The 15,221-nt window shown below is 43.4% G+C and overlaps 1 protein-coding gene across 2 annotated transcripts in view; it reads right to left on the bottom strand.

The window, feature by feature from the left end:
• Window positions 1-12,683, bottom strand: part of LOC110980786 (ATP-binding cassette sub-family C member 5-like) — a 33,416-nt gene extending 20,733 nt beyond the window's left edge. Inside the window, exons 1-7 of one of the 2 annotated variants that reach the window (XM_022237742.2) lie at window positions 12,530-12,683; window positions 4,783-4,915; window positions 3,458-3,682; window positions 2,872-3,027; window positions 2,037-2,184; window positions 1,109-1,345; window positions 443-619 (exon numbers count right to left, since the gene is read on the bottom strand). In XM_022237742.2, coding sequence (XP_022093434.2) covers window positions 443-619; window positions 1,109-1,345; window positions 2,037-2,184; window positions 2,872-3,027; window positions 3,458-3,642 — 903 coding nt within the window. In that variant the 5' untranslated portion in view covers window positions 3,643-3,682; window positions 4,783-4,915; window positions 12,530-12,683. Of the gene's footprint in view, window positions 1-442; window positions 620-1,108; window positions 1,346-2,036; window positions 2,185-2,871; window positions 3,028-3,457; window positions 3,683-4,782; window positions 4,916-6,585; window positions 6,743-12,529 lie in introns of those variants that run through there. The other variant, XM_022237741.2, reaches the window with a different exon arrangement.
• Window positions 12,684-15,221: the final 2,538 nt, after the last annotated feature.

The raw sequence follows: 15,221 nt of genomic DNA, 5'->3' as shown, positions 1-15,221 counted from the left end.
AAGTTGAAGATCATTTCTCCCTACAAGTATACATTTGTATAAACTTTGCTTGTGTAAAAGTAAACGGTATTCCCTACAGCTAGCAGTTAGAACACTTGCTCGCCTACTCTAGTAGCCAGTGGAGTATCCAGCAGGAGGGGGGAACCCCACCCCCCACAACTGATTATTTTTTACAAAGAATACTTCATAGGTGAAAGTAATTAGGTAGATTTATTTTTCAAATGTTAGCACCAAAACCCTAAGAAAACAACACAAGAAAATAAAAGCAAGGATGTCATGATAGTAATGCTTTCGATTTCTTTTCTCCCTAATATCTTGTTGAATAAAGCCCAAAGCCGCGTTATGCTTTTAAATTTGCCCCCAGACACCAAATGCTGGATACACCACTGATTGTGCCTGTGACAATTAGTCGTGTTTTCCCCTGTATGCAGACTGGACTTACGGTTAGGGGCCAAAAGATGATGAAGGTTGCGAGCACGCCGACGATTGCGGGCCAACTCGCCACATAGTAGCCGTATCCCAAGATGGCCGCGATCAGAAAGATGGAGAAGATCAGAAAATTCGTGAAGACGATGGCATCGAAGATCCGTTGGGAATCGTTGGCGCAGACGTTGACGACCTGGTTAGTACCGGTAAAATCCATGATCGAGTTTGAAGTCGGGTGTGTCTATATTCTTTGTATTTGTTACAATCATGGTTGTCATGGCTTCTGGAACTCCACTCGAGCTCCTATAGAGTCTATCAGTCTACCAGAGGGTTGTCATTAGGTTGACACCCCCGAATCTGACACCCCAGGTCCCCATGTTTACATTCATGGCCAAAATCACGTATAATATATCAACTTTAAACAATCTAAATCACATCTGGGACCTGAATTCATCCATGCAATGGATGCAGTTATTGACTGATCAGTGTAATCATCATTGACAATGCAATGACTGTCATTTGTCACCGTCAACATCTACGACAACACCCTCGGTCGTCGCCACATCATCACCGTCATCATTTAAAGCATCACTGTAATTCTCCCTTCCACCATATCAAAGCCACTGACAACCATGATCGTCAAGGGATGAGAGAAAGTACCCCTACCCCAAAAAATGCCTACCTCGCCGACACTCTTGTCCTGGAGGGTGCGCAAAGAAGCGACCCGTTTGAAGACCATGGACAGGATGCCAGACCTGGCACGAGTGGCTGTCCTCAAGTTGGTGCTCCAGTGGATGGAGTCGATCACGGTGCGCAGCAAGTTACAGCCCACCAGGATCCCGACCCACATTATCGCTGTCCTCCAGTTTGTACTATCCGTCCTTCCGGCATAGCCCAGAAGCTGCCCGATGACGAAGGACTGGCAAAAAACAACCAAGCGTTCAATTTTTCAACCCAGCAGAAGACCAAGTTAAAAAGACGAAAATCAAAACTCATGTCACAAGAAAAAACTGGTGCAGAGACAAGTAAAGCGCCGATGCCCACACTGTCTGTTTATTCCTCTTCCTCACTATCAGACATTGCAAGGTCTGTTTGAGTTTTAGTTTCAACCAAACAAGTTTGTTCATGGAAAATCGGCCGTCCCCCTTCAATAATATTCAGCAGTAGGTTTCTCTGATTGTAAATGTCACAACACCAAGAAACTGGTAAAACTTGGCAGAGGATGGTTTCTAGTAAATAAGGGACCAGGACCCAGGATAAAGCTTGTACTTCTATGGACGTGTTTACACAATATGTAAGTTTACCCTTTGGTAGAAAAATTGTGCAACACAGCTGGTTCTTTACCAGAAAGTTGATACTTGGGCCTTTCCGAAAAGGGCTTCCAGGGTTACGGCTACGTCTGTCGCCTCCAATTTTGCAATCGAGCGAAGACCTAGACCTAGCTCGAATGGGTGCCTCGATGTAGCGTAGTGCGGGCCTAAACAGATGTTAATTACTGTAGGTTGCTCCTTTCTTTTAATGGATTATCTTGACTAGTTGATGAGTGCATGACGCAAAAAGGTAACAGGATTTTATTTTGGGCAATTTCCAGAATTGGCAACGTCACTTACCCCGGCAAAGAAGCTCAAGCAGATGGCGGTGAAGCCAAACAGGAAACCTACGATGTGACGGGTCAGAATAAACTTAAGCACCACTTTTGCCAGCGAAGCGTCCTTTAGGCCTTTCTCTTTGATTTGTTTGTTCCACAGCTCTTCCACCCTAGCAGCACAAAGAAGTTCAGGTGATTCGGTGACAGAGGTGTAAAGGGTAGTGACTCGAGTCGAGTTATTTTCATGTAAAGTCTCGAGTCGAGTCTTTGCTTGCAGTGATTCGAGTCGAGTCACTTTACCCCGTCGCGACTCGACTCGCGTCGAGTTGCCAGAAATTGTGACTCAGTCTCAAGTCGAGTCACTGACTCGAGTCATTAGCTCTGTGTCTAATGAAGTCTGTCTTCTTGGCATCAGTGAAAATATACCACGTTGAAAACAGAGATAACCCCTTATATATTTTTTCACATTAAGGATGATGTTTACAAGAGACTTTTTTGAAAAAGGTTTTTGGAAACTGCTATTTTCTCCTCGTGTTAAAAACAACACTGAGATATAGTGATGTGGTGCCTGTGTTTGGGTCGGCTATTTGGCCTCATAGTAGCATTGTACGTGATGGTGCTGGGATTGGTGTCAGTGGCTTGACAAGTAATAGGCCTAACTATTAAAATCTTGGTTTTGAGATTTGGTCGTTAGTGCTTCTTGAGTGTCCTGTGGACACTCAAGAAGGGAGAAATAAGTCAGCTGATTGAAACATTTAAAGCACAACAATCAGGTGACTCGTCAATCAGTTGATCATCTTGGTCGATTAATCGATCTGACATTTTCCACGTGAATGAGTCGATGTATCTAAACTCACTTAAGACCGGCCATTGTGGCAGTGTCCGTCGGAGAGATGGGAAAGAGATCGTCGGCGACTAGCAAGCGGGTGTAGGCCTTCATGAAAATCTCGCTCATGTAGGAGGCGAAAATAAAGGACAGCAAGCCGTATTTGTCGAAGACGGCATATCTTCCCCTGAAACGGGAAACAAGCAAGGAGAATAGTTGGATGTTTGTTCCCAGTTTGATTTGAGCCGGGCTTAGATAAGTCGGCGAACGGAACGCGATAAAGCAGGGGAAATGCAAAAAAAAATGCATTAATTTGCTGAGGGTAACCAAAACTGACATTTTTGTACAAGCCTGATCGGGAAATGTAAAGGACCCAGCCTTCCACAGATTAAGTTGAGGAATCTTTTGCAAAATAATAAACCACAAGTTTCTCAAATCTAACTGTCACAGAATAACAGGTAAACAAATAAATGAAATTATTCAACAAAACGAGGGGAAAATACAGAAAAGTTTTACCAAATATAATCATCAGATATTAAAACAATGATTTATCACTTGCTTATTAATATAGGTCTACCACCGGGCCAACGAATAAACATCGGGTTGAGTAAACCTACTTGGGGGACGGCCGGACGGGTATGATGACCTTGAGCGACTTGGCGTAGCGGAAACCCCGGCGGCGTTTGCGGATGTCATTGTAGGTCAGCGGGTCCAGCGCGACATCTTCGTCCGTCTGGATGTCGCCGTAGCTCCCGATGTCGATGCCGGACCGCATCATCTCCCGAGCTGGGTCGGGCGTCATGGTGCCCTTCTTCCCTTCGTAAACTCCTCGCTAACAAAATCTGGGAAGAGGACAGACAATAATGGATACGGTTCCTGACTGCATTGGTGGCAAACACGTTCAACCTTTTTTCTCATGACCTTTTTCTCGTTTTTCGTACTCGGAATGTTTACTGTGTTAACTTTATAGAACTTTTAGAACGGAGGGAAAATATTTAATGTCACCTTTTGCAAATCTGCCACGAGTTGCGCTGACAAGACGTTGCCCTTGCTATTAAGAATACAATCAAATGGAAACTATCTTAACCTAAATCTAGTTTCTTCTCTTGATAATTAAAACCCATTTTGGATGTTCGCTTAAGAAAAGAGAACTTGAAAGAAATCACCGTCCCTACGAACTTGCTTCTAAAGTTTCATTAGCCCCAGAGTTATCAGGTATGAGTTCTCCTAGGGTGCTGTACGCGCACCTGTGCCCATTTCGAAAATCTGTCTGGGATATTTAATATTTATTTTGTGGAAAAGGCGTTCTAACGATTCTTCTCTTGCTTAACAGCTGATCAGATATTGTCCACTGCACTGTTGAATAAAGCTCACTTGGTGACAGTCTATATTTAGCAGAAACTATCACTGAACTATGAACCTGCCTGTACCATACAAACATAATCGAGGTTTTTCAATTCACAAAAGAAAACAATTAGGCTTGTGCAAATAGAATCGTTACAATATCTCTCCATCACACCCCTGAAATTAATTTTTAACCGGGCTTCGTTTCCTTTGCGTGAGACGTTTCGGGGCAACCTATGAACCCATTAAATGCCGCAGGGTGGACACGCCCGCTTTGAAATTGAGTTTCTCCTTCAGAATAGGCAACAAATAAGCTGAATTGTGAATTGTCGTTCGAATCCTGTAATAACAGAAACTTCTAGTTTGATACGAAGTCGTTTCAAGGGGCGATTGCGTTTACAAAGTAGCAACTAAAGCAAATAGACAGAATACAATTTTCACCTGCTTTTGCTGTATGAAAAATATCATTTACTCGCAATAAACGTTTTACATTTTAAAATCATCGCCAAAGATTTCCTCTATTAGTTTAAAAGTTCAGGCACGGCTACGAACAAAAAATGTCCTCCGTGTGGTGGATTTCATTTTGGCTTCAAATTACCTTCTTCGCGTCTTCAGCTAGAAATGTCGTGTTTGGTATTCCATAGGCGCGCAACCATCAGTCTTCGCTGACTGGGGTCGCGGGATGGCCTCTAGCGCACACCGTAGTAACGTCTAACCCACCAATTCTGCAACTGCACATAAAGATGAATATGCATCACAGTATGTGCCTATTAAATGGCAGAAATGGGCAAGCTTCAGACCTTTCACATTCTTCCTTTATCCTGGTCCCCAATAAATTCTTGTGTTTTTATTAATTAGATTATCGAATGGGAGCTGCAAGTTCCTTCCGAGTGCATGACGTCATTTCTTCAAGCCCTCATTAGATAGAATTTGTGGGCACGATGTCGTGCGCACACTCATCGTTAATCAGCCAAGGTTAACCGCTGACAAGTTTGACTCATTCCAAAGAAGTAGTTACCTAGAGAGGTAAACAGCAACAAAATGTAATCATCTTTGTCATGAGCAACATATGGGGGGGGGGTATTCGCGCGTCCTACTTCAAACGGGCGTTGTCCGTGTCCCACGGGTCATCACACACTTTAATAAACAAAGGCGTTGTCGGGGATTACAAAACAAGAAGAACGTGTGCCGTGGAAACTATACCTTCAAATTAGATATATAAAAATGTAACTGCGTGGCTATAATCCCGGTTAAAACAGTAAGACATCGATTAGTGCCACGTTTGAGGAATCAAACATATTGTAATATATTAACTCAAACGTGAACATCTTGCTTGTTTATCGTCCATTTTAAGACAAAGTTTAATTGATAGAAATGCAACAGACGACAGGGAGAATAACGAACGTCCTTAATTATAAATTCAGAGAATGTTTGCATTAAAACAACCTTTGCAGGGGATTGCTTCGCTTAAGACGAGAAGTTGGGAACAGGCTAGTAAATATGCTCCAAACGGGGCTATGTTACCAACAGAAAAATAATCCAGAGTTGATCCACGAAAGTATATTTAGTCCAACGCTGTTTGTGGGAGTGGTCATTTTCCCAACTTTGTTATGCCGATAGAGATTGGAGGGTTCGCCTGTAAAGGAGGCTAACGGGTGAAGTGGTTGATATGGCGACGGTTGCAAATCACTCTGCTGTTGCAGTTGCCCGTTCAAGGGTGAAATTAAAGCCTCACTTTGGCGCAGCCGTAGGAAATGGATTTGCCACAGTGGGATATCGCAATTGCCACTGGAAATGGCGCTTGGTTTACAGTACACGTATAAACCAACATTGGCATCACATACTAAGCACATTCACAAAGTGAACTGGACCTCGTACGTGAAGTGGATGGAAAGATCCCAAGGCGTCATTCTAAAACAAAAGGCCTTTTTTATTCAGATAACAAAATATGAAACACTGATTTTCTGTTTCCAGTTGTTACAGACTACTGTTTGGGAACATTACGTTCACCCTCCAAACGCTTCTTAATTCTGTCTTCGTATGAATGTATATACCTGAACTATATAAGTGCTGAAAATGTCTACAAAACACCGTGCATAACTTTGATTTGATTTTATCCAAAACGTGTAGACGTCTTATGAAATTATTGACACTTAATACGAAGCCGCCCGTAGAGAGAACCTACAAATATCCACACAAGGTCTTTGACTTCCAATTCGCAAAATGGGTTATATTTTGGTGATCGCTCTTCAAAATAGTAACTCTCCGTATACGCGGATACTTCTGCGTAAAAGCTGATCCAAATTTACCAGAACTGACCATCAAAATGAGTTAAATTTGTCACAAAACATCGACCAACGATTTGACCGGGTTTTTACATACAGTATGAAAAGTGACTTACCGAATTGATACTCATCGAACACAAACACCCAAATCGGTTCTTGTTCACCGAGTAACTTGGTACTGAATTAGCAGCCGTGGAACTATATAGGGTAGATCTCTGCACGCTCACCTATTGCACTGTGAACCAATCGGTCCGGCCGACGGGTAAATTGTTAACCAAACTCAGCCAAAGTTCGGGTCCATGCCCCCTTAAGGTAGTTGTTTCCAGTATCTAAATCCAACACGCCCATTCAATGTATCGGTATTGAGCAAACATTCCAAAATATGTCTGTTATTCATCCCGGGTGCCTTCTCCCACAACCATAGTCAATCTTGGTAAACAGCACACAGAAAGCCGACCTCACTGAGCCGAGTTGGTGCGGATTCCCTCGGTGAAAAGAAGGAAACCAACTTCAGCAACCTATATAAATGAGTAACAAGTTGCCCACCACTGCGAGTTTACTTTGAGTCGTGCAGAGAAATCAGTAGGTTCGCCAGCTCAAGTCCTGTTGCATGATCGGGTGCCAACTGGGTAACAGAACAGAACGGAGAGCCGAGCATGCTCTCTATGTAATTATCGAATACACCAAAACATGGCACCCAGAAACACGCCTCGGTTATGGGATCCAGTCAATTGAGCATCGGTGACAATTCTTGCCTGGATACCCGAAAATTACACCGGACCGAAACTTTCTCTTGCAGAAATTTTTTTTTATTTCTTTCAGTACACGTGTGGCCAGTCTCGTTTCATCTCATTAACAATTTCTTCAATTTTCTTGTAAACCTGCAGAATGCGTCCGAAAAAAAATAAATAACATCTTTGACGCTGCAAATTTGGCCGTCCTTGTGTAAGCACACGTCGTATTCAGTAACGTGTAATTTAGAGTTCATATGACATTTGTTATTTTTATTTCAACGAACGGAAACCCGTCTTGATTTGTAATTTAACGTTAAAAGATAACCAAGTGACGCGAACCGAGCTCACTTTAGTGTCATTTCCCATAAAGTTTTTTTTTCACGTTTATGCACGAATTGTGCACACTCAGGTCTTGCGTGTTGGTAATTAAAATGATTGTAGTGAAATTTTGAAAAGCATTTGTTTACAATCTCTGCATAAAAATAGTTTCCCCATATTACGAATATCCTATCATTCTTATTTTAAAGCCAGTAACAAGATGAAACAATAAGATTTGAATAGTGGTGAAGACCACAGCTTTGTCTTATTGGGGGCTTGGGGATAGGAAAATGAAAGTTCAGATGTAAAAAAAGATTTCTTCACATTAGATATATTAGATTTAGAATATAATATCTAACTACAACCTATGTTAGATATTTCAGGAAACATGCAAGTCGTACGTTTGCACTATTTTGGTGCCTTGTTACAATGAAGTGCGCTCTGCCTTTTTTAACTGTCAGTATTTTTAAGGAAAACGACAACATGTTCTATCCAGTAACGTTAGCTTAGCTTGAGACTATTAATTTTATGAACATAAAGTCCAGTTTCTGAACACTTCTGAATTGTTCGACTGTACCACAATTATGTATTAAATTGGCAGCGAACTTATGCAAATGAATTATTGGACTTTGATAGCGTAAGGTCATCCAGATAGAGCAAAAAGCCGCCAATACACCCAGGTTAATTGTTGACAGGGAAAAATGAAATAAAGTTCGCTGCAACCATGGCAACAGATGGGCAGTTTCAGATAGAAAATATACGCAATTATCTTGACGATCCACAGTGAGATTTCCTTAGAAAAAATCTTCTGCAAAGTGGACTTTAATCGGGCAAGGCCCCGAATAAAGGAACTGAACTTCGCCCGCCCATGTTACAGTATGAATGCTGCATTTTCATTTAGAGAGGTTAACTTGGCGACTGGGAATTCGCAGAGTGGCAGGAATTCGTGATTGGGCCTAGCATGTGATCGGGGCTGACACGGTTCCATCCGTGTAGCTATAGAGACCGGATACATATGATGTAAGAAAAAGCCCTCGGAGAAAATCAGGGTTTACATTTTTCAGTCCAACAGATCCAGCAGTTTTAGAGTGTGCTTATGGCCCCTGTGCGTGGTAAAGTTGAAAGAGAGGCTCGACTTGCAATCTCTGAGTTCGTATTACGTAATGACTTATTGCGTAAGGGCTTAACCACCCTCCTTAGTAAGAGCATGGAGGAATAGAAAAATAGAGGGTCTCTTCTGTTTTGCAAACTCAGCCTCGCTCTCTTTCTGCTCCGGCAATTTTGCGCAAGGGCGAATCATTAGGCTCTATACGCAGGCAAGCCCAAGTATAAATTGGTACCACCCCTCTTCGATTCATCAGCCGTTGACCCGCCGGCTGACCTCCGCCATAAATCATGCTTAATCGCCTTCCAGATCACTCTTAATCACCCTCAAAATGATCGGCAAAGATTGCATAAACCGACATCAAGTCCTCGACCCACTTAAAGCGACCACGGCCGCTTGCGTGCTGTATGCGCATTCCCAACCTGTGTATGCCCTTCAATTGTAAAGCAACTCAGGCACTGAGTAATCATGTGGAACCTCTCAGGCGTGGTCGTTTTGGAGCATGTTCTTTGGAACCGAAGCGAAGGTGGTGATACAAGTCAACAGTTTTTGCAGGTTTTTAGGAGGTGGTGAGCAACACGACTTGTTATTTGCTCCCGAGATTTATCAAAACTCCTTTTGGTTCCCTAGTTTTAGGCCTATACTCTTTATTAATAACAAAAGAAACATGAAAGCACTGCATATGGTCGCATGTCCGCGCTTCAAATCTCAATAGTGAGGCGTTGTACAGCGGTAACATAAAATATTAGACGTTATTCGTCATCTCACGTGAAATACAAGAGGCACACATTTTTGAGGCTGAATCCCACGAAATATGAGTCTTAATTAAAGACATTAACTGTCTCCTTTCCTTATATATTACAATACTAAGATCTTAAAAGATTACCACGGAATAAAAATAAACAGTAAACGGGAAAGTAAAATTAGTAAAAACAAAAAAAACAAAAACAAGCAAACATAAAAAGCATAAACAACGCACACATTTAAACCAAAACACAGTAGCAAACAGTAATAAAGTTTGCTATCTTTCGATTTCCAGAATGAAACTTGACACGATGGGGACCAGTCACTGATATCCACTGTGATAAGCTGGTTAAGTTTAAAAAAATAAAAGTTCTTGCGACCTGTAACATGCAACTCATTCTGTGTGGTATAACACCCTTTGAGAAACTTCCACGACTTTAGTCGGAGTTTCAGGGCCAACAGCCAGTATCATACCCCTCACTCTCGCGGTTTCCCGGTTCTGACGTCGAACTGCACCCCCCTCCCTCCCCCAAGGCTTGGCCAAGACAGCGGAAAGCCAGATTCCGTATCGGTACCTTTAATGCTCCTGCAACAGTGAAGGTTCCCCTTATTTTTATGATATGTGAAAGCCAAATACATTTATTCCAGTAACACTGCATTATTTCGGCATCTGAGGAATAAGCAGATACATTGGCGATTGTTTCCGTGCGACACGGGAGTACTCTTACTGCGCAGTGTTATTCGAAAAGCTAACCTTGAATATTTTGCCCTGCCCACAACGAGTAAGTGTGATCAGACGTGGGCTGCCTGATCTGAATCAGCGGTTGAGACCCCCTCTTTACTTTTTTACAAAACTACATTATGACCTTTTCCGAGCATATTCGAGCAAGATTCTCAGGGTTTCATCCGCATGCACTGACCTCGCCCAGCTACTGCTGTTTTTATAATGTACGGTCAAGGGGCCTGCTGTGCCACGCTGCTGACGGACTCACCCAGAGCGGGGAGTCGCCCGCTTACCACGAGCTCCGTACACGTTGGGTTTCCTGACAGTAGAAGGGTAAAGATCACGCACGTCCACCTTTCACCGACATCACGCGTACACGGTGAGTATACGGTGTACCGATATAAGTAAACATTGATACGTACGGCAGTTCATTTACATATGACCCCGCTAAAAACACCAGCACGGGCGTTTTTAGATCTACCTTTCTTAAATCAAAAGTGATACACTTGAAACCTCGCGTATAGATAGTTCTCCTACTTCGTTGACATTCAAACAGTAAGACCTAATATCCCAATGTCCTTTGAGGATTTAAGCCGAATTGTGGCATTCAATTAAGTGGAACCAACATTCGGGTTTTGAAAACACGACTACTTTCGACAAATGACAAAAACTTCATTGTTGCCGTTTTTAATACTTCTACTGTATACATAAACAGCCTTACTCTAGTCTCTGAACAGACATGAAATTTTCTTGAGATGTAAATCCTGGCATTCAGACGTCGGCGAGCTTATTTTGATAAGGACTGCGTTGTAAACAGAAATCGGTTCGTTATCGGTCCGGCGGGGTACACTGTAAAAAACAGTTGGGCAAAACAGTGTTGGGCATTTCTAATTTGCCCAACCTTGGTTAAAGCTACATCACTGTTGGTCAAATATTGACCAGATATTGGGAAGAATGTGCCCAAAGGTTGCTAAGTTGATATTTTTACCAACATTGGGCAAAATACCAACCCAAAATTGACCAACCTTTTTACAGTGTATGGTTCTTTTATCTTCTTTTTTTCTGTCTGCGTTTCCCATTTCTACTTCTGCTCTCACATTGCCTATATCATTTGTATGGGGCGGCCAGCGTCTGACTGTTCAACACTCTTGCAGCATTTCACCTGAAAACGTACTTCGGGGGCCTACATCTATCCATACACTTCAGAGGGTCCTACTTTTACTTAGCATTTAGAGTTGACTAATTGATGTGTGATTACAAGCAAGAATTTTTTTTACAATTCCAGAGATAGTTTCAGTACTCTACTGGTACTGAAGCAGAAATACGAAAGATCAGACTGTGCTAGTTGGGGTGAAAAACTGAGTCCGCCGGATTACACAATGCCCCATTGTCGAGTAAACGGATGGACTACTTGTCGAGCCTAAACTTTTTACACTTCTAGAAAAAAAGGCAATTTGGAAGTTTTAAATCTGATCGTACAACTTGCGATAATTCAATGCATGGACAGGGAAACGAACTCAGAGAGATCTGTGACAGTGAACGTGCCACCGTGGACTGTACCCGTACCGTGACCGCGTAGTACATTGTACACAGCCCCTACAAGCTGCTGAGACTTTATCGGTGTCATGAACGTCAGCCTGAGCTCAGGTTAGTGCAAGTCCCATCTGTGGGGAGTCATAAAAACTACCGAGGTCTTTTGAGTATTTAAAGGCTTCGGTTTCATATCAGGTCAGACGCTGCGTGACTCCAGTATTTTCAGTGGTCGCGGCTCAGTGTGGAAAGTCGTGTGCTGGGTCCATTCGGCTCTCCAGTACTGTGAAATCGAGATCCGACCTGAAAGGGTAATATATTTGGCTCGAAATTTCAAGTTTTGGTGCTTCGAGCCAAAGACAAAGCCAACGTCGAGATCTACAGTCTAATAGTAGCTCTAAAATCAATCGTGATGAAAAGGAATGTACCAATGCATACACGTAATGCCTGTCTACCGACATAATTGCAAAAACACCTGTCTGGCAACAGGTGTAAACAAGCCACACTGCCGTAACTTTTACTTGCCACCCGTACAGTTCTACTAGCTAACGAATGCACTCCGTCAACGTAGCCCTTCAAAACCATTATGCACCCATACAACAGTGTCATCAACACATCTCCATTAAGCCATGTGCAAGGTACAGAATTGAGAAAGATTCACCTTCCCGAAATACTATTAAAAACTTCCCAAGAATGGACATTTATTTTAATTGGTCATAGGCCTAAAGATCAGTGTAGCCGTAGTAATGCGCCTGAGAAGTAAAGTGGGCAGGACCAGGGGAGGTCCGCCAGAACACTGCACCGCGTGATTATATGAGGTGTGCGGGAAAGTTTTCAATTTATCATGCGATGATCAAAACAAGCATATGGGCCTCAAACCCGGAAGAAAAAGTAAGAGCACTTACCGCCGTCTTGAAGTTGTGCAAGCGAGCGGGTTCTACGGATGAATGAGATGGGAGCCCCAAGGTTCAAAAGGAGCAGGTTTCACCTCGTAACTTTTGTACAGCCCAGACCCCCCTCATGTGACGCATATTCAGAGTCACTGTTAATGCGCATGCACGCTCTGCCGAGCAGTTAGCCAATGAGAGCGACGGGTCGGCAGCCTTACGCCATCCTGGGAGCTTCGCACACCGTGAACTTTGACTCCGTCGGTAATTTTTGGAGGGCAGTGTGTGAAAAGTCAAGTTCACCTCCTTGCACTGATTGTTACTTGAGACGATAGAAAATAAACCTATCGCTCGAAACGCCGATGACAGATGATTTGGGCTGATAGTGTGCTGAGATACAGAAGATTTTCTGGAGCTTTTTTTTCAAAACAAGTTGAAATTTGCCTTTCCTCGTCTGTTGTTTGAAGTATTAACATTTGCTGTGACTCTTGATGGCACCCAATCATTACTGGCGGATTGATCAGGAGACTATCTGCAATCAAATTTTGACGCAAGCGCTACATTCTTAGTAAATAAGATTTCAAGTTCATACTCAGATGTTTTCAAATACTTTGACACAAAATGTTGACGTACTAGGACCCGTATTATCATCTATCGAAATCCTTGTACATGCACTTCGTTAAGCATTTCATCAACAGACGTGCATAAAGTTAATTCATGTATTCCCGCTAAGCAACTGCATGGGACAATGGTGGTATTAAAGTAATGCTGAGAGTAGGACCTCAATAATAAAATACTTCCTGTATAAGTCGTTAGAGGGGCGTATTTTATAGCAACAGTCTTCAGCTGAGCATCGACCTATGTAGGACTCCAGAAATACTCCAATGTAATTCCTGCAGCGAGCACTGCCCCATTCCGACGACTGACATGTCACGTGACCAGTGGCGTATCCAGCGGGGGTCCCCACAGGAGGAAACTCCCCCCCCCGACGGATTTTGTTTTTCACTTTTATTTTCATTTAATATTTGATTATCAAATTTGTATTTTAATATTTATGTACTGAATACTGTCACCAAAGCCCTAAGAAAATAACATCAGGAAATGAAAGCCAAGATGTCGAGGCCGTAAGGCTTTTGATCTGGTTGGGTTTGGGTTTGGTTTTGGGTTTTGGGTTTTGGGTTTTGGTTTTGGGTTTGGGTTTGGGTTTGGGTTTGGGTTTGGGTTTGGGTTTGGGTTTGGGTTTGGGTTTGGGGTTGGGTTTGGGTTTGGGTTTGGGTTTGGGTTTGGGTTTGGGTTTGGGTTTGGGTTTGGGTTTGGGTTTGGGTTTGGGTTTGGGTTTGGGTTTGGGTTTGGGTTTGGGTTTGGGTTTGGGTTTGGGTTTGGGTTTGGGTTTGGGTTTGGGTTTGGGTTTGGGTTTGGGTTTGGGTTTGGGTTTGGGTTTGGGTTTGGGTTTGGGTTTGGGTTTGGGTTTGGGTTTGGGTTTGGGTTTGGGTTTGGGTTTGGGTTTGGGTTTGGGTTTGGGTTTGGGTTTGGGTTTGGGTTTGGGTTTGGGTTTGGGTTTGGGTTTGGGTTTGGGTTTGGGTTTGGGTTTGGGTTTGGGTTTGGGTTTGGGTTTGGGTTTGGGTTTGGGTTTGGGTTTGGGTTTGGGTTTGGGTTTGGGTTTGGGTTTGGGTTTGGGTTTGGGTTTGGGTTTGGGTTTGGGTTTGGGTTTGGGTTTGGGTTTGGGTTTGGGTTTGGGTTTGGGTTTGGGTTTGGGTTTGGGTTTGGGTTTGGGTTTGGGTTTGGGTTTGGGTTTGGGTTTGGGTTTGGGTTTGGGTTTGGGTTTGGGTTTGGGTTTGGGTTTGGGTTTGGGTTTGGGTTTGGGTTTGGGTTTGGGTTTGGGTTTGGGTTTGGGTTTGGGTTTGGGTTTGGGTTTGGGTTTGGGTTTGGGTTTGGGTTTGGGTTTGGGTTTGGGTTTGGGTTTGGGTTTGGGTTTGGGTTTGGGTTTGGGTTTGGGTTTGGGTTTGGGTTTGGGTTTGGGTTTGGGTTTGGGTTTGGGTTTGGGTTTGGGTTTGGGTTTGGGTTTGGGTTTGGGTTTGGGTTTGGGTTTGGGTTTGGGTTTGGGTTTGGGTTTGGGTTTGGGTTTGGGTTTGGGTTTGGGTTTGGGTTTGGGTTTGGGTTTGGGTTTGGGTTTGGGTTTGGGTTTGGGTTTGGGTTTGGGTTTGGGTTTGGGTTTGGGTTTGGGTTTGGGTTTGGGTTTGGGTTTGGGTTTGGGTTTGGGTTTGGGTTTGGGTTTGGGTTTGGGTTTGGGTTTGGGTTTGGGTTTGGGTTTGGGTTTGGGTTTGGGTTTGGGTTTGGGTTTGGGTTTGGGTTTGGGTTTGGGTTTGGGTTTGGGTTTGGGTTTGGGTTTGGGTTTGGGTTTGGGTTTGGGTTTGGGTTTGGGTTTGGGTTTGGGTTTGGGTTTGGGTTTGGGTTTGGGTTTGGGTTTGGGTTTGGGTTTGGGTTTGGGTTTGGGTTTGGGTTTGGGTTTGGGTTTGGGTTTGGGTTTGGGTTTGGGTTTGGGTTTGGGTTTGGGTTTGGGTTTGGGTTTGGGTTTGGGTTTGGGTTTGGGTTTGGGTTTGGGTTTGGGTTTGGGTTTGGGTTTGGGTTTGGGTTTGGGTTTGGGTTTGGGTTTGGGTTTGGGTTTGGGTTTGGGTTTGGGTTTGGGTTTGGGTTTGGGTTTGGGTTTGGG

This window comes from Acanthaster planci, linkage group LG14 (genome assembly GCF_054643075.1).
Source record: "Acanthaster planci isolate LZ-2023a linkage group LG14, COTS_SCS, whole genome shotgun sequence".
NCBI classification, from domain to species: domain Eukaryota; kingdom Metazoa; phylum Echinodermata; class Asteroidea; order Valvatida; family Acanthasteridae; genus Acanthaster; species Acanthaster planci.
This window is presented reverse-complemented; position numbering and strand designations above follow the sequence as displayed.